The following is a 19,044-nucleotide window of genomic DNA, read 5'->3' as shown; positions in this document are numbered from 1 at the left end:
TCATTCATTCTCATTCTCTGCTTGTCTCTGTCTTTCTGTCTTTCCTCCTCCCTCCCCCTCCACTTCTGATACAATCTTTCTCTGTGTAGCCCTGGCTGTCCTGGAACTTGCTCTAGAGACCAGGCTGGCCTCTGCCTCCCAATTCCTGAAATTAAAGGTGTGCACCACCACCCAGTGAAATAGGTAATTTATAGTAAAGAATTATTCTCTATGTTGATAAGTAAAATGGTATCAATGTTTTAAAATATTTTTGTGGCTGTGTGCACATGTTCACGTGTGTACATATGTGTGAACAGAGGCTGACACTGCTGTCTTCTTCCATCATTCCCCCCCCCCCCCTTTTTTTTTTTTTTTTGAGACAGGGTCTTACAGAGAGCCTGGTACTTAATGATTTGGCTAGAGTGGCTAGCTAATGAGTACCAGGGATCCTCCCATGTCTGCTCCCAATGCTGGGATTACAGGTGTATCCAGTTGTTACATGGATGTTGGAAGTCAAACTGGTCCTCATACTAAAATATTTTTACCTTTTGGGGATACATGATAAGGTATAAACAGAGAAAATGATATATCTCAGACTTGCTTCACAATCTAATTTAGGAAAATAATTAAAAACTGAACAAGAGTAACTTTACTAAGTTATCCCAATGGTCAGAGGGTTTGTTTAGATCGATGAATCCCCAGTACTAAAAAAGAAAAATAAAAAAGTAAGCTGTCCTCTGTCCCCAAGATCTAACATGATAACTGTAGCCCTCACTCCTCATGAAGGAGAACTTCTCTTCCCAGGAAACCACAACCAACTGCAATGCAGAGCTGTGGAGCCCAGCCTCAGTGAGTGCGTTTACAAAAGCCAGTCCTACCCCAAGTCTCAGGGAACACTGAAGAGGGGCCAAAGAGGTTGTAGGGGCCAGAGGATCAGGAATCACTGTGAGACTGACTCCCAGAAATGTCAGAAGCCACACTCACAAAGTCTCACTGGCATGAGCTCAGCAAAGACAACAAAAGACATGTTAACATGGACAAGGTAAAGTCCACAAGGCCTCAATGCCATACAAACAACTATAGGAAAGGAATGCTGGGAGTTTGAGAAATGGTCTTCCCCAGGAACAACACACCAATTGGTTATCAACTATCAAATGGTCAAGCTGTGAAAATATACATTATACAGACTGAGATGGTTATATTTAGGAATATATATGATATATATTTATATTTAGGATATATATTTGTATATATTAGGAAATGTGTATACACACACACACACACACACACACATATGTGCATGTAACAACAATCAATGAAAAAAGAGGCCATGTCTTGAAGAGAGCAAGGAGAAGTATATGAGAGAGTTCAGAGGGAAGAGAAGGAAGGTAAAAATGATGTTAATTATAAATCTCAAAAAATATAATTTGAAAAATGTCAGTTGTGAACACTGGGGTATATGCGGACAGTCATGACATGAGACTGAATGGCAAGTAGTTAGGAATTCTTTTTTTTTTTTTTTTTGGTTTTTCTAGACAGGGCTTCTCTGCATAGCCCTGGCTGTCCTGGAACTCACTGTGTAGACCAGGCTGGCCTCAAACTTAGAAATCCACCTGCCTCTGCTTCCCAAGTGCTGGGATTAAAGGAGTGCACCACCACTGCACATTTTTCCTGATTAAAAAAAAAAATTCTGGGGTGCTAGAGAAATGGCTCAGTGGTTAAGAGCACTGGCTGCTCTTTCAGAGGTTCTGAGTTCAATTCCTAGCAACCACATGGTGGCTCACAACCACGTAATGAGATCTGATGCCCTCTTCTGGTGTGTCTGAAGACATGACAGTATGTCCATATATTTACATTAAATAAAATCTTTAAAAAAAAAAAGAAAAGAAAACTCTGAGGAATTTCAAATTATACGCTCTAAAGAAGGGAAAGAGAGATAGAGAGGGAGACAGGCAGACCCCTGGGGGAGATGGGAGCAGTGCAGTGGTCCAGTAGGTAAGCCACATGAAGGAATGAACAGACTCTGCAGTGGTCCAGTAGGTAAGCCACACGAAGGAATGAACAGACTCCTGCAAGCTGTCCTCCCACCTCCACACACACTGGTGAGCACACCCTGGGGAGATGGGAGCAGTGCAGTGATCCAGTAGGTAAGCCACATGAAGGAATGAACAGACTCCTGCAAGCTGTCCTCCCACCTCCACACACACTGGTGAGCTCCTGACCACAGCCAAATCCTAGCCTGGCTGTAAAAAATAAACAAACAAAAATTTTGAGTCCAGTGAATGATAACTTAACAGAAAGGGGGAAAAAGGATCCTGGTACTTTCTTTGTATAGCTTGTAAGGCAGATTCACTCCTCTCAACTGGGCAGACAAAACTCTGATACGTTCTACAGGAGACTGCAAAGAGGGGCCAGCAGCCTCTTGGTGACCTAGGTTAAATAAAGCCCATCCTATATAAGATGGCTTCCTCACAATGTCCTCAGAGACCCTCTTCTCTCTTACTTGTACTCTGAAACTAGGTTCTATTCCTAAGAGATGTGACAGCTGCCCAATTATCACACAGTTATCCTGGGCACAGCTCCAATAGAGGAAATTAACCATAGCTAATACAAAACAAAACCAAGGCCTATTAGATGGCTCAGTTGGTAAAGGCACCTGCCACCAAGTCTGATGACCTGAGTTCAATCCTTGGAACCTGCTTGGTAGAAGGAGGTGCCCTCTGACCCTCTCATTTACTTACATACATGCGAGCACACATACCCACACCCCAGAATGGAACACTTCAGGCAGGAGCAGTGGCAGGCTGTAAGCCTAGAGTCAGGGGACTCTGTAAACCTAGTAATTAGAAGAGTGCTCTGGTCCCACTGGGCTGTACACAGACCCTGCCATCACAAACCAACCAACTACCCAACCTACTTCCCAAGTTCTCTCTCCAAGCTCCCCTTGCCGCCCCTCCCTTCCTGGGAGGAAGAGCCTTTACAAAGGATACTGTACTGGTTCCGATGCTTTGCATTCTCCTTCATTCTCTGTAACTGTTGTTGATGGCATTTCATGCTCCAAGGGTTATAGTGTTTAAGCTGGGAACTCACATTTCCCTTTTTTTCTACACTGTAGTATAAGACTTCAGATTTCTTTAGCCACTCAAATTCTTCTTCTAACTTATGGCTATAAAGAAATAAGAATCCAATAAATCATAATATATTATCAAAATTAAATATGAAAGAATACTGAAACAAGTTTCAAGAGTGATGAGAATTTGATGTGCAATGGACATATGTGTGCTGCCCAAACTCATATATATTTCACATGAGTGCGTTTTATCATGTGTATCTTTAGAAAGCTGATTACAAATTTTAAAGGGGAACAGTTTACCACCAATTTCTATAGCAAAAAGCAACGATGACCTTTTGTCCCCAACTTATGAGGTGGGCAGCCTGCATTCCCTGTGTCCAGGTACTATGACTCCTGGTCTGGCCCACAAGGTCCCCTGACTCTAGGGACTAGGGAAAAGTGAAGTGAAATTACACTGGAATTAGTCAGTCTACTTAACCAGATTACATACTTTACACTTTTACTTTATATTCTCAAAAGTTCTGCCAAACTGTGGGCCTTCTATGGTCCTGCCCACATGGAACATCACTTTTGCAAAGGCAAACTGATCATTCAGTCTCCCACCATTAGCAAGCAACCTGAAGTAAAAGAATGGTTCCCGTCTGCTTGTGGCCTGGCAGGAAGGAATTGTCAATTGTGGAAGGAATGAGTCAATTTCTTTTATAGCTGTCATTTATTTATGCTAAATGGCATGATCTAATCTGGAGCCAATTAGAGACAACAGACGTGTGGAACCAGCCACCTAGTCACAGGGAGCTCCTGGCTGCAGGATACTAGGCTACAACCAAGCCCCCAAATGACCTCTCAGGCTTCACCCACCTCTTCAGCTTCTCCTCTTTCCGGTGCTGGCGCACCCAGTCCTTGGGGCTCTTTTCTGTTTCAAGGACATGATGCTTTTTGTTTGTCCGTCTTAGCAGCTTCCTTTGTGGCTCACAGTCTGAATTGTCTACAATGTCCACAGCTCCATGGTCCCCTTTTAATGGATATGCTATTAAACACAAGTTCCTGTCTTCATCTTCTTCAAAGCGTACTGATACCACACCTGAAAGGGGGGTGAGGAGCAGAAACGACTTTTAATTCCACAGAAAAATGCATTCTAGATAACATGATTGTAACATTTGTTTTGTTTCTTACCCTGTTCCTTAGTCTCTATGTTGCCAGAGGCCCCAAACTCATCTGCACACCTAACAAATATCAAGACAGCTAGAAAAAAGTGACACCATACAAGACAAGCAATTAGGGAGCAAACATGGCCGAGAGACTTCCTCTCTAATGCACTCAACAGGGAAAGCAAGGGCCAAAGAATTACAGGACACATTTTTCCATCATTGAAAATGTTTATTAATTTTATGTAACTCTTCTAATCCCAAGAAAGACACAAAAACATTGCTCTATATAGCTTATGAAAGTGTTTATGCCCTAAACAGAAACTCCGACGGCCTTGAGGCTTGCTTTAAAGCAGAGCCTGACTGCAGGGAACATGGGTGTGCCCTCAGGTGAAGGCACTGTGGGTGAGGGAAGACTGGGCAAGCAAAGCAAAAGAAAGCAGCAAACAGTCCACACAGCACAGACACCCTGGCAAAGGCTTCCGGAAGCCTACATGGTGGGCGAGCCAAGCCTTCTGTCCTTCTCAGTAATGCATTTATTGGTTTTTGTAGTTTGTGTCACAAAAGAACAAAATGAACACCAGCAGATGAGGGGGCAGGAACACAGACACATGGTAGCCTTGAAAGCAGCTCTCCCTTTTGAGTCTCTAGGACCTGCCATGTGTAACTGGACAGTCTTTGAGGAAGGGGCTGTCAGGTGGGAACACTTCAGCGGTGCCGACGAGCGCCTTACAACCGACTGGCTGAACACCTTTTCTCCTAGGCCTCTCTGCCCCACGATCACTCAATCTGCTCAGTCCTTGCTGCCCGCCCGCTTGCTTGCTGCAGGGGAATGCGTGCTCAGAGAGAGACGACACTTCTGAGGTGGCCCCAGCTCTGGGCGCAGAGGAGCGGGAGGGGGGGGGTGTCAGGGGACCACACTTCCCTGTGGGCATAAGGAACGACCAAGGGGATAAAAACGGGGCAGGGGTGGCCAGCTAACAAGGGAACTTTGGCTTTATCCTGGAAAAAATAACAGAAAAGGACCAAGTGAGGGTCCCCAACACCCCCAGTCCCACCACATGCATTTCCAAGTAGAGAGAGGTAGCCCAGTCCACCCTGTCTCTAAAGAACAACTGTGTCCCAGGAGAATCTAAGTTGTCCTAGTCTTTTTTATACCTGGTAATGCACATTTTAAAGTAATTTAATGAGTTCTCTTCTGATTTACAAAGATTCCTCCCCTCCCCAGGAAAAACCTCACCATGCTGGTGGCTGGTTCCCTCAAAGCGTATAATTATAAAAAGAGAAAAAGTCACTACATGTGAATCAAAGTGTTGCCTTCACACAGCAATTCTGGGGACATTCCGTAACAGCAAAGGGCTGGAGCTGACTGTACAATCCTCCCACTCCTGCATTCCATCTGACTCAACCCTGCTCCCAGCCTACCTAATCACCAGGGCTTCTGGTTTCCTGGAGGACAAAAAGCAGGCAGCAAGAATTCTGTGTACAATCCTCCTAAAGTCTTCCCGAGCTGCCCCCATGTGGGGACTATGGGTTACCTTGAGCAAGAGACACCTGAACATAAAAAAATAACTATACTTCTACCAAAAACAAACTCAAAGCAAATCCAGAAAACAAAACAATTGAGCAATCTTACCAGGGCTTGAAAACTGAGGGTGAGGTGCTGGGCTGAGGGCCAGGAGGAGGAGGAGGAGGAAAACAAAAGGGTAAATGGGAGGAGGAAGGGCTCTCAGGACGATGCCAGGGCCTTCCACTGGCAAAATCCCTTACATCTCACTAGCCTAGTGACCCCTCTAGCAGCTGGGGGCTCACCTTTGTACTGGGGAGTGAATTTGCGCATCTCGGCTGGGAGGGTCTCGTAGAACTGATGCTCCCTCGGAACCAGAGGCTTGCACAGGGTTGTCTCATTGAATCGGAGAACGCATGAGTGCCCCCCAACCTGGTGGACAAAGGGCTCTAACAGGATGCCCTTGGTGCGGGGCTCCACGTCCATGGTCCTGAAGGCTGGGCTCATCCTCTGGACACAAGCAGCAGGGAGAAAGGGGAGGCAGCGGGGTCCAGAGGCCAGCTCACCCTCCGTTTACTGTCTGTCCTTACAGCTGCCTGTTTGATCTCTGCTCCTCCTCGGTTTGTGCAGGCCAGGACACTCTGGCAGAAACAAACACAATGATGACATGAGGTTTGGAAGTAGCCTGGGAACCGCCTTGCAGTCAGTCAGTCAGTCACTGGTCTTCTCAGCAGGAAGACAAACGCCTGAGTTTACATAGGGCTCCGCCCACACTGCCTACCCCTGCCCCGCCTTCTTCCAGGAGAGACAAACAATGGGAGAGGGAGGGTGAAGTACGGGTGGGGCAAGTACGGGTGAGGCAAATACTGATGGGCAAAGACTGGGCTCCAGGGGCCCCTAAACTGCCAAACTCGGCCACCACAGCAAGCAAAACACAAAGCCACAATGGCGTAAAAGCACAGTTTCCAACACAGTCTTCAGATAAAACCTTACAATTTTGTAATTAAGGTTGTCATGCTTAAAGATAAATGGTTCCTAAGATACCCTGCTAATTATATTTTTATAAAGTGGATTTAATACAGGGAAAACCAATTTACGTATTGTTTAATATGACTGACTCTCTCAGGGTGTCTACTTACTTACACTGCCCCTTGCCCAAAGCCAAGCCAAGCCCCATTAACCTTATTAGCAGTGAAGCTCTGAACCCGCTTTAATGATTAACGTCTGTATCTAAAAACAACTGATTGAAGCTGGCTAACTCCATTTAAAAAGACACACAGTGTTCTAGGTCACCAACTATTTTTATCAGTTCTATCCTGATCACCAAATGCTGAGGCACACCTTAAACCAAAGTTGTGAGGCAAAGTTGAGGCAATCTGACTATAAGAATGCATACGTTCTCTGACACAGCTTACTTTTAAAGCAAGAAAGTCTAACCTATTCCAGTGTTCTCTTTTCCATGAGGTAAGCTGTCATATAGGCTCAAAGAATAAAAAAATACTGCAAACATTCTAGTATTCCAACCACCTCTCTTTAAAAGATGGGGTCCTGTTATGTCTCAGGACTTAACTTCTCTGTTTCTATAGACTTCCTGAGAAAGCGATACCAAAGGAAAGCTACTGACTCATGATCAGCTGTCAGAATCCCATAGGTCAGGGACCATACTTATTAAACAGTCAAAGTGCAGCATGCTCCCCAATGCACACACCTTGGAAACATAACACAAAGTCTTTGTCAAGATGTAAATATGCTTTTGCTCCAAGAGTAAAGCTAGATACCAGGCAGGCCACACAATTGGGAAGATGGGGTAAGGGGACTGCCACAAATTCAAGGCCAGTTTGAACTAAACAAGAGTTTTCCAAGTCTCTTGAAACCATTTCCTCCTCAAAAAAGAGATGGCTCAATATTGTCCGTATAAGCCCAACATATAAGCCATGTAAAGGTGGAAGGAAAGAACAGATTCCACAGAATTTTCTCTGACCTCCACATCTGTGCCCATACAAATACACATCACAAATACATTAATAATAGTTTTTAAATACCTCCCCCCTAAAAAAGGACTGGAGCAATAACCTAGTCAAGCTGAGCACTTGAACCCACAGCCTACACAAACACTGGCCTTGGTAAATCCTGCTGGTAGCCCAGTGCTGGGGAAGCTGGGATGGGAAGAATCTTGGGGCTCACGGGCCAGAGAGCTCAACCTCATTAGGGTGCTCTAGCACAAAAGGCCCTGCCTTGAAACACCAAGGTGAACAATTCCTAGGAAAACTCCAGGAACTGACCTATGGATTCTATACTTATGTGTACCTGTATGCATGCACACATGTGTGGCACAAGTGCACGGCATCACACACGCACATGCTGCATACTACTCAAATGTATTCAACTAAGAAGAGTATCTTTCCATCTACCCCTCCAATGAACTTTCAAATGGTTCCATGGCATCTCTGTACAGTGTGGTGCACTGTACATGGTGTGGTCAGAGGCTGAAAGGCCTGCAATACTCTCTTCCTCCTCTCCTAGACATAAATGGCAGCTTAGCCACCTCCGAATCCTCCCCACCCAACTCTTTTTTTCCCCCTTACCTAAACCAAATCTGATGACAGAGAAAACTTCTGAATGTGAAGTGGAATTAGAAAACTGGTTAGTTGCCAGGCAGTGGTGGCACACACCTTTAATCCCAGTACTTGGGAGGCAGAGACAGGAGGATTTCTGAGTTCCAGACCAGACTGGTCTATACAGAAAAACCCTGTCACAAAAAAACCCAAAAATCCAAAGATCCAAAAAAAAAAAAGAAAGAAAGAAAGAAAGAAAAAAAGAAAGAAAGAAAAGAAAACTGGTTAACCTGTGGGAAGTGGAGCCAGACTCTGTCACTAAATTGATTGGAGAACAACTCCAGTCCTTGTTTCCCTTTTTCCTTTGGAGATCATTTTCTGGTCCATAAAATGGACAAGTAGACAACCTCTGCTCGCTCCTCTGGTTGTAACCACCAAGATCAGTAACTGGTTGTTTATTTAATTTTTGAATACACATTCCACATAAGGTAAGTGCTGTTCTGCAATTCTTTTCCTTCAATCATGTTTAACTTTGAAACATGAATTTAAGAATGACTTCATTCTTTGTGCAGCAGGTCTCACATTTAGAAGAAGCAACAGGGTGCTTCTGTTCTAAGTACATTGTACTTTCCCAAATATTACAAAGCCCATCAACTTTCTCCCTTGAGATTGCAGAAGAAAGGAAAGCCCAAAGGAGCCTGCTCTCTGCTTCACTTGTTTCTCCCTGCTCCACAGGCAGTTTGAGTAGAAGGTTACTAATTTTTTTTTTTCTAATAAAGCAGAATCTTGCTAAATAACCTAAAACTTTCAGCAATCTTCCCACCCCAGACTCTGAAATGCTCTGTAGTTACAGGCATGTGCCACTGTGCCTAGCCTGCCAGTGATTTACAAACATCCAAAGACTAAGACTCAGTTTTCCAGGAGCCCTGGATTAGCAACGGTTACTGTAAAGCTCTTGCAATCTAGAGAGACCAAGAAGACCTACAGAATCCCGGCTTCTAATTTAGCAGCTGTTTTAGCTTTCCATACTGGCACACAGTTCACAAAACTACAAGTAAAAGCAGAAAATGATGGATCCTAGAAGAGAACAGTATGCCCACAGCCCACCCCAATTCAATTAACCACCAGTTAAGGATCTTCATGAACAGTGCCTTAACTTTCTTTTTTTTAAGTACTGCAAGTAAAACACCTGAGATTGAAGCCCCTGGGCTCTTAGCTCACTCCTTCAGAATTTATTTAATGAGACAACAAATGGGATCCACAGGAGCCACTTACTCTGCCTCAAAAAAAAAAAAAAAAAAAAAAAAAAAAAAGCCCCAGGGTCAGGTCGTCATGGGGGACTGTGAGAGGTAACATAGCCTCATGGTACAAAACAAACCTTTCCATTCTAATCTCCACAGGAGCCGGGCGGGGGCAGGGGACACCACTAGACAGCTGCTCAGCACACCTGACACACAACACCTGACACACAATCCACAGTTGCACAGGCAGGGACTGTCACCGACACTCTCCTACACTGCTGCTAGGAATACAAAGCCACAGAAACCAGTGACAGAAAACAAGTAAACAGTTACTGACAGGCCAAAGCAGAGGACAGGGTTGACAGAGGCCCCAGAAACTTTCAGGGGTTGTGGGGTGGCCTGAAAAGTATGTGCGTGAAATAAATCTGCCAGGAATTCATCAAATCATGGATTTAAAAGTTGCCTGTCTCTGCGCATCTTCATTCATACATGCCTAGGTCAGCCTGGTTACTATCCTGGTCACAATTATATCTTCCTAGTTTTTATATACATACATTCACACACATACATACATACACACACAATACATACATACACACATATACACACATACATACACACACATACATATATATACATACACACATATATACATGCATACACATACATACATACATATATACATACGTACACATACATACATACACACACATACATACACATACACATATATACATGCATATACATACATACACATATATACATGCATACGCATACATACACACATACATACATACATATATACATACACACATACAAATGTGTGTGTGTGTGTGTGTATTTTTGTTTGAGATAGCTTATCTACATAGCTCAGTCTGGTTTTGAACTCATAACCTTCCAGCCTTAGACTCCCAAGTACTATGATTACAGGCATATGGATAATGTCTGGTTCAATCTCTTCTTCCTCAATTCTTACCTCCCTTCTTTTTCTTTTTCAGACAGGAGTTTGCCTTGTAGTTCAGGCTGGACTTATCTCTGAGCCTCAACTTTTTTCCCTGAAAAATTTTTAATTACATTAATTCACCTATTCATTTACTATGTGCTTTGGGCATAGTACAGGGTGTGTGTGAGGTCAGGACACTTTTGGGAGTCAGTTTTCTCCTTCTACTAAGTGGTGAGTTCTGGAGACTGAACTCAGGTGGTCAGGACTGGCAGCAAGTTTTTACCACTGAGCCATTTCACCTACCCTCCTTTCTCTTTTTCAGACTGTGTGTGTGAGAGAGAGATGTTGCCCAGAGAGGCTATCTCTGAACTCACAATCCTCCAGACTAGCTAGCCAGGTAGCCAGAATCTATGCCACTGCACCCAGCTCTCAACTCATTATGCAAGGCCACACACTTGGCTTTTCCCAGGCTCTATTTCCAGTGAGAGAGAAGGGTTGGGGGAGAGATGCCCTACTGTGTTGCCCAGTTGCCTCCAGTGTTCCTCCCTAGAGCCTCCTGAATAGCTGAGAAGAATAAAGATGTCACCTGAAATCTTCCTGAGCCACATTAACCCCATACTGCCCAGCCTCACTCGCCTATGACCCTTCTCCTTGCCTGTCTGTCACCACATAACATAGAATGTTTATACTGTCTCCTTTTCTCACCTCTGCTTGAAAACAAGTTCTGTGGACTAAGGTTTTTGAGACAGGGTCTCTTAGGTGTCCTAGAACTCAATATACAGAACAAGCTGGCCTCAAACTCAGAGATCTGCCTGTGCCTCAAATGCTGGGATTAGATGTGTGTACCACCATGTCAGCCCAGAATTTTAAAAAAGTTTTTTATTTTATATGTATGAATTGCTTTGTGTGTGTGTGTGTGTGTGTGTGTGTGTGTGTGTGCGCGCGTGTACCACGTGCTAGCACAGAAGCTACAAGATAGTGTTGGATTTTCTGGAACTGGAGTTACAGAGTTTTTGAGCCATCATATGGGTACTGGGAATTGAACCTTGGTACTGTGGGAAAGCAGTTAGTGTTCTTAACTGCTGAGCCATCTTTCCAGCCCGATATAAAGACATTTTGGCTCTTTGGTTTACTTTTGAATCTCCAGAATACAAAACGAACAACAAAGCCCACTGGCATAGAACAGGTATTCCACAGAACTGCCTCAAATCACTGCTACATCATGTGTACATATTATCACATATCATCAGGGTGCAAAGGGAAACCCACACTGACAATACAGTGAGTACAGCTGTTAAGGCATGTAGCACACTTTATATTCCAAGCACAGACCCATGCTTATTTTGCACTTATTACTGCTACCTTATCAAGTTTGCCTTAACAAGTATAAATGTAGATACTTGCACCTGAATACTCACCTAGGACCTGCTGGTATGGAAATATTCCGTGGAAACAAAACCCAAGCTCTTGGTGTTTGTTTTTAAGACAGGATCTCATTTGTAATTCTGGCTGGCCTCAAACTCACAGTTATCTAGTTGCCTTCCTCTGTCCAACCCTCTCACCCCAAGTGCTTGGATTAAAGTCATGCACCACTCTACCTCATGATTTTGGTTTTTGAGATTTTATTTAGTTTAGTTTAGTTTGTTTTTTGTTTTTGAGACAGGGTTTCTCTGTGTAGCCCTGGCTGTCCTGGAACTCACTCTGTAGACCAGGCTGGCCTCGAACTCTGTCTACTTCTGCTTCTCCAGTGCTGGGATCAAAGATGTATACCATTGCTGCCTGGCAACATTTTTATTTTTTGAGAGTCTCACTGTATAGCCTGGATGACCTTAAACTTGCAGTAACCCTCCTGCAGTTAAGGTTGTATCCTAGCACACCTACACAAAACCCAAACTCTTAATGTTACAACAACTAACCTTTTAGGAAATCCTTTCTTGTGGAAAAGCAAGCAAGGCAACGGTTTAATAAAATCACTTCTGTTCTAATGTCACGGAAAGAAAACCATATTTTGCAGGTAAAGTAAAACAACGCCGTAAGTTGCTCTCAGTATTCACAGCACGCTCTCCAGCAGAAGTCTGCCAGGCAACCCAAGTGTCTCAGAAAGCTGCCGTGGGAGGAAATCTATCAGTTCACTTCCTGAGTTTCCATAGAGGCAACAAACGGAATACAATCCACGATAAAAATGAATCTAAAGAAGGAATTTTAACAACCAGGCAGAGTGGCACACACCTGTGATCCCAGCATTTGGGAGGCAGAAACATGAGGACCCACACAAGTTCAAGACCAAGCAGAGCTATAGAATGAGACATGATCTCAAAACAAAACACAAAAAAAGCTATGTAATCTCTAGTGTTGGCACTATAAAGGTTTTCAACAGTGCTAGCTAGCAGGGTTAGTGGCACTCTCCAATCCTGGCTCCTAGAAAAGAGATAGGAAGATCTGGAATCAGTGGCCAGCTTGGGAGGGAGTTGGCAGTCTGGGTTACACACCAAGACCCAATCTCAAAAAACAAGAATAAAAAGAAAGGAGGAGAGAGAAGAGCAGAGGAAAAAGGAATGAAGGAGAGGGAGAGAGGCAGAGCAGGTAGGTGTCGCACCGTTACAACAAACTGTCCATTTAAAATGTTGAAATGGGGCTGGCAAGATGATTAAATGTGGGGCTGAAGAGATGGATGGCTCAGTAGTTAAGAGCAGTGCTACTCTTCCAGAAGACCTGGGTTCAATTCCCAGCACCCACATGTCAGCTTACAACTGTCTGTAACCCCAATCTTAGGAGATGGACACCCTCTTCTGGTTTCCGCGGGCACACACATGTAAGTAGGCAAAACACCCATTCATATAAATACTTAAAAATAATTTTATTAAAACATGGTTCAGTGGGTTAAAATGTTTGCAGCTGAGTCTGACCACCTATGTTCAGGTCCTAGAACCTAGTGTAAAGAACTGACCCCCATAAGTTATCTTCTGACCCCCACATGTATGGAGCATTTGAAATGCCTTCAAATACTAATTCTGAGCATATATTACTTTTTAACACCAGGAGAGAAAACAGAATGGTGGAGTATTCCCAAAACTGATATAAAAACCGAAGAAGGCTTCCCAGCTCTTCAAGATTTTTAAACTACCCAAAAGCAACCCTGATACAGCGCATACTTTGAGCTTAGTAACTTCCTCCATATTGGAGTCTGTGAGAAGTGGTTCACCTTTTCACAAGTGGAGATTATATGACCCAGCGGTATGTAAGGCACAGGATAGTCAGAGGAGAAAACAACCAATGTCTTAGCTTTTAATAATAATGTGGCATGATTTTAATAGAAATAAGAAGTGCTGAGGGCTTTGTTTTCTTTGAAACAGGATCCTGTAGCCCAGGCTGGCCTTGAACTTGCTATGTAGCTGAGGGTCACTTTGAACTTTGGATCCTCCTAAGTTTACCTCCTAATTGCTGGAATTATAGGTGAGCACTACACACAGCTTGTGTATAGTGGGGATTGAATCCAGAGCTTTACACAATATTAGGAGAACTACATTCCCAGCCATGCTTTGTTTTGAAACAAGAGTCTATCTATGTCACTCAGGGTGGCTTTAAATCACCATCCTCCTGCCTTGACCTCCTGAGTGCTGAGATTATAGGCCTGAACCACCATGAGCTTCTGTTTATTAAACACTTACTGTTTACATGGCTCCTCCATTCTTACAACTCTGTGGAAAGGTACTGATTACTGTCCTTACAGGTATGCACACGAGGTACTTATTATCCAGGTCTCCTCACAGAAAAACAACAGGTGCTGTAAATCAAAGACTCCCTGCTAAGAGCAGAATCACTCTAACCTCAAGGAGTCAGGACTTCTTTGCAGGTTCTCAGGGTCTCCCCATCCACAGCTAGGTTCATAGGTCAACCAACCTCCAGCAGCAGCAGGAACAGAGACAAGGCACAAAAGCCCTGTATAAACTCAATCTCTGAGCTCTAAAACTGGGGATTTATTTTCTACAAGTTTATTTCTTATTTTAAAAAACCAACCAAATGAAAAAAAAAAAAAAACCTGTGTGTGTGTGTGTGTGTGTGTCCATGCAAGAGTGTGTGTACCAATGCATGGAAGCTAAGAGGACCGTGGAGGACATCCTAAGAAATGCTGTCAGCTTCAGACAAGATTCTATGCTCCCTGTCTTCAGCACTACACGGAACCCCAAATCTGAAAGAAAGTACCAAAACAACGTGGACTTCATGGACAGTAAACCCCACCATGCCCCAGGCAGCACCCTCGGTGAACTGAAACAAGGGTAAGCCCTATGCAGCACCAGATCCTGTGCCTCAAACAACTCTAGTAACTTCCTCTGGGTCTTCTCGAACCCTTCTTCAGGCAAATACTGTACCTCTAGTCTTTACAAAATATTACACACTCACTGTCTAGTTTTTATTATCCATTTTATTATCCATGCCTGTGGACAGTCAGTTTTCTTCCAAGAACAAACCAGAAAAAAGCAAGCCAGCCAGCCAGCCTTGTGAGAAAACTGCTAAGACCATATCATTCATAGCACTACGTCCTAAAGAAAACCACTTGCCAACTACCCTTTACGATCCCAAGACTTCTAAACCATCTTTAAAGTCTACTTCAAGGAAAACAAATCCAGCTATACTCGTAGTCTTGTGAGGGAAGCAGTAGGCTCTGGTCAAGGAAAACCAAACTGAGGAATGAGGACTGAATACCAATAGAGCAGTTTCACTTTGACGTCATCACTATCACTCGGTGTGCCAAGCTCTCATTCACTCATTCATTCATTCATTTTCTCTCTTATCACAAGGAGATTATGTAACTTCTGAAGTAAAAACACTCCTTGAGAAACAAATACCATTCATGCCTCTTCCTTGCCTAGGCCTTACTTGAGCGGGTAACGATACCCATCAATAGTTAGGCCACAGAGCCTAGAAACAGCCACCTGGCGCCCTAAGAAGGTCTATACTCCCAAATGTCCCAGGACCTTTTACCTTGGCTTAGAATTCTCAATGCAGACAGAAATGCCAACTAAGCAATGATGTCATCACACAGGCGGCATTGGGAAGGTGCTTTTCAGTCACTGAAGGCCCTACACCAATCCTACCAAGACCAGAAGAAGCAGGACTGGCATCCCCCCATTCAAATATGCATGGTAAGAAAGCTGCAAACAGCCAGGCATAGTGGCATATGAGTTTAGTTCCAACTTCCAGCACTCTGGAGGCAGAGGCAGGCAGATATCTTTGAGTTTTGTGTAAAAATGATTCAGGTAAGTGGTAGGCAGTATAGAGCGGTTCACACCTGTAGTCTCAACACTCAAAAGGCTGACATGTTCTCTTAAGTGAGACTCCATCTCAAGAAATAAAGTGCCAGTGCATGGCAGGCAGGCCTGATCTACAATGCAAGTTTAGCCAGGGTGACATGCTTAGACCCTGTCTCAAAACCAAACAAAACAAAACAAAACAAAACCAGAAGTTCTTTGTACAGCTATGTTAAAAACTTTTATTGTCTCTAGCAACCTATTTCAAAAAAATAGTATAAAAAGATTAAACATGGAAATTTGAGGTTAGAGAACAGTTAGAGAAAACATTATTGTCCAATGTTCATTTTATACTTACAGAACAAAAACAGTCTGTTACTCTCCTAAAATAAGCCATGAAGGGTGATGCAATATTTCTGCATTCCCCAATGAAGCGGAGACATGTGCCTGCAGCCCATGGGACATCACATTTCTGTGTGTGCAGCTAGGGTTTAGAAAGACTTTTGGCCCTAAAGCAGCCCCAACTAGAAGAGAAACACAAAGTTCAAGACAAGGAATGGTAGGGTACTGTGGGCTCGTATGAATGGAGGGATTTAACAGAGTGATATGGCCCACAGAGTTGGAACCATGAGTAAGAATCATAGGGTCAGCAGAAGAAAGGGAACATCCACTCATAAGCCCAGCCTTGTGAGATCCTGCCTGCTTGCATTCATTCCTCTCCTCAAAGTGAAGAAGCAATCACCTGGCCAGAAGCTCTGCTTTTTGGTCCATAACACAGTTTATAGCATTAAAACACAAGCTTTATTCTTCCTTCTTTAGATCTGAACTTCAACAACTAACTTCTTTTTCTTCCTTTTCTCATCCCTTTATCTGAGACAGAGTCTTGCTATATAGCGCAGGTTGGCCCTGAAAACAGGCAGTACTGTTTTCAGCCCCCCACGCCCACCAAGTGCTCAGAGGATGGGGGGATTATTACCACACCTGGCTTTAGAACATTTTTAAATGAAAGATTAATGGATACATAAACACTAATATTTTCTCATTTTGATCAACTGTGAATTTCTGTTCTAAGTATTAAGAACAATCCAAGCTGGGCAGTGGTGGCACACACCTTTAATCCCAGCACTTGTGAGGCAGAGGCAGGTGGATTTCTGAGTTTGAGGCCAGCCTGGTCTACAGAGTGAGTTCCAGGACAGCCAGAGCTATAGAGAAACCCTCTCTCGAAAAAACAAAAAAAAAGAACAATCCAAAGTGAGCAGAAAGTATTATAAGTCTTCCATGACAGAGCAGACAGAAAAAGCCTTGATGGCACTGCCATGTCATCTCAGCTCCTTGGGAGGCTGAGGCAAGAGGATATAAACTCAAGGGCTGTCTCAGATACAGGGGAAGGTCAAGACCAGATGAGGAAGCTTCCAGAGTCTTTACTAAAATAAATAAATAGAGAGAGAGAGAGAAAGAGAGAGAGAGAGAGAGAGAGAGAGAGAAAGGATGGATGGATGGATGGATGGATGGATGGATGGATGGATAAATTAATTAATTTTAAAAGTGTGTGTGTGTGGGGGGGTAAGCATGTACTTCAGGGTCAGTGCACTTGATTTCGGCTACACACTTGGAAGCCTAGAAAGCAGGCACTGGAGTGCAATCTCCCAGACACAAAGATCAAGAAACCTGAGGACTGCAATCCACCAGCTCAGAGAAGGTGACCAGGACAAGACACTTGGCAGGAATGAAGTATGTACCACAGAGAGTTCCAGCACAGGAATGCTAATAGTAACTGTAGCTGTTAGCAGTTTTATTCTTTATGAAAAAGTTTCTGTAGATACTGATCATATCATTAGATTTTGGATATATAATCCTCCCTACCATTTGAACCTGAACTAAATTTCATATTGATGAGAAAAAAACAAAACAACTACAACAACAAAACCCTCAGGGGCTAGTGAGATGGCTCAGTGGGTAAAGCAAGGTACGTGGTGCATAAGCCTGGCAGCTTGAATTTGATCCTTGAAACACATGGAAACAGAGAAGAGAACTGATCCATCCAGTATATTCCAGCTGTTCTAACCTCCTAAATACTCCATCTCTCTCATAAACTACACACATACAGGACAAAAATAGATCTTTTAAACAATTTTAAAGATGGAGGTCTCCCTACACTGCCTAGGATGTGCTTGAACTTAGAATTCTCTCTGGAATCACAGGTCTGCAACACAGCTAGACAGAGTTTCTGAATATGCCTTGGTGGCTTTCCTAACTTCTTTACACAAAGGATTAATAAGAGTGAGGCTTCAAATCCAGCTACTTGCCACAGGCAAAAGTCAGCAAGCACAGGGAACGGTCAACAAAAGCCAGAGGCTCTATCCTGCAGCTGCTTCATCACAAGAAGACAGAGAAGCACAGGTGAACTGAAAAGACTAAAGAGCTAAATCAGAATGCTATGAGCTGATTTAGACCCTTGATTTAAACAAATCTGAAGTGAAAACTTCAGATGGGCCAATATATAGGAGACCTATAAAAATAAGGAATTACAAGATGTTAAGCAGAGTTATGGTACTGCAGATTGCATAGCTAGCTTTTTCTTTTTCCTCTTGAGACACCATCTTGCTACAGAGCACAAGCTATCCTGGACTTTGGTGATCCTCCTGCCTAAGTTTTGAGTGTTGGGATTCACTCACAACCCCACACTTCTTGTCTTCAGAACTATATAGTAAAATGTGTAAACAAAGTTACATTTCTGTGGCTAAGGATATGACACTCAAGTATGGTTTCAAAAGCCCTGGATCTGAGACTCAAAGCAAACAACAAAAACAATTTCTGGGATATGTTCCCTTCAAAATCCAGCTTTCTTCTACTTTTCCTTCACTAAAGAGTGAAGCAAAGGACTGGAGAGATGGCTCAGTGGTTAAACACACACCACCTGCTCTTCTAGAAGTCTGGAGTACAATTTCTAGCACCCACATGGCAGCTCTCATCAGTCTACAACTGTAGTCCCATGGGATCTCATGCCCTCTGGTGTACATACATTAAGGACAAAATACCAAAAAAAAAAAAAAAAAAAAAAAAAAAAAAAAAAAAAAAAAAAAAAAAGCCAGGTGTGGTGGTGGCTCAAGACTATAACTAGGAAGGTAGAGGTAGGCAGATTTCTTGAGTTTGAGGCCAGCTGGACTACCAAGCAAGTTCCAGGGACAGCTAGAGTGACACAGAGAAACTCTGTCTCAAAAAAATAAATAAAAATAAAATATGCTTTAAAATGTAATCATACTAAAGTCATTTGCTGATTATTTTCTATCATAAGAAATGTGGTCTATTTGTAAGATAGTCATTCCATGATATGAAATAATTTCCCTTGCCA

The 19,044-nt window shown here is 43.3% G+C and overlaps 1 protein-coding gene and 1 non-coding gene across 4 annotated transcripts in view; one reads left to right on the top strand and one right to left on the bottom strand.

Annotated features, from left to right (window-relative positions):
- The window catches only part of Ip6k2 (inositol hexakisphosphate kinase 2), a 41,471-nt gene that overhangs the window by 5,530 nt on the left and 16,897 nt on the right, over positions 1 to 19,044 (bottom strand). For 2 of the 3 annotated variants that reach the window (XM_031343427.1, XM_031343426.1), the window contains exons 2-5: positions 6,010 to 6,345; positions 4,226 to 4,294; positions 3,911 to 4,133; positions 2,970 to 3,145 (exon numbers count right to left, since the gene is read on the bottom strand). In XM_031343427.1, coding sequence (XP_031199287.1) covers positions 2,970 to 3,145; positions 3,911 to 4,133; positions 4,226 to 4,294; positions 6,010 to 6,211 — 670 coding nt within the window. In that variant the 5' untranslated portion in view covers positions 6,212 to 6,345. The remainder of the gene's footprint in view (positions 1 to 2,969; positions 3,146 to 3,910; positions 4,134 to 4,225; positions 4,295 to 6,009; positions 6,346 to 19,044) is intronic. The other variant, XM_031343428.1, reaches the window with a different exon arrangement.
- Positions 7,050 to 7,195, top strand: LOC116074076. Its single transcript, XR_004112054.1, has one exon. It is a non-coding gene; the product is annotated as a small nucleolar RNA SNORA28 (small nucleolar RNA).

Source organism: Mastomys coucha, unplaced genomic scaffold, assembly GCF_008632895.1.
Source record: "Mastomys coucha isolate ucsf_1 unplaced genomic scaffold, UCSF_Mcou_1 pScaffold23, whole genome shotgun sequence".
NCBI lineage: Eukaryota > Metazoa > Chordata > Mammalia > Rodentia > Muridae > Mastomys > Mastomys coucha.
Note: the sequence above shows the minus strand (reverse complement) of the source record. Positions and strands in the feature narration are given on the sequence as shown.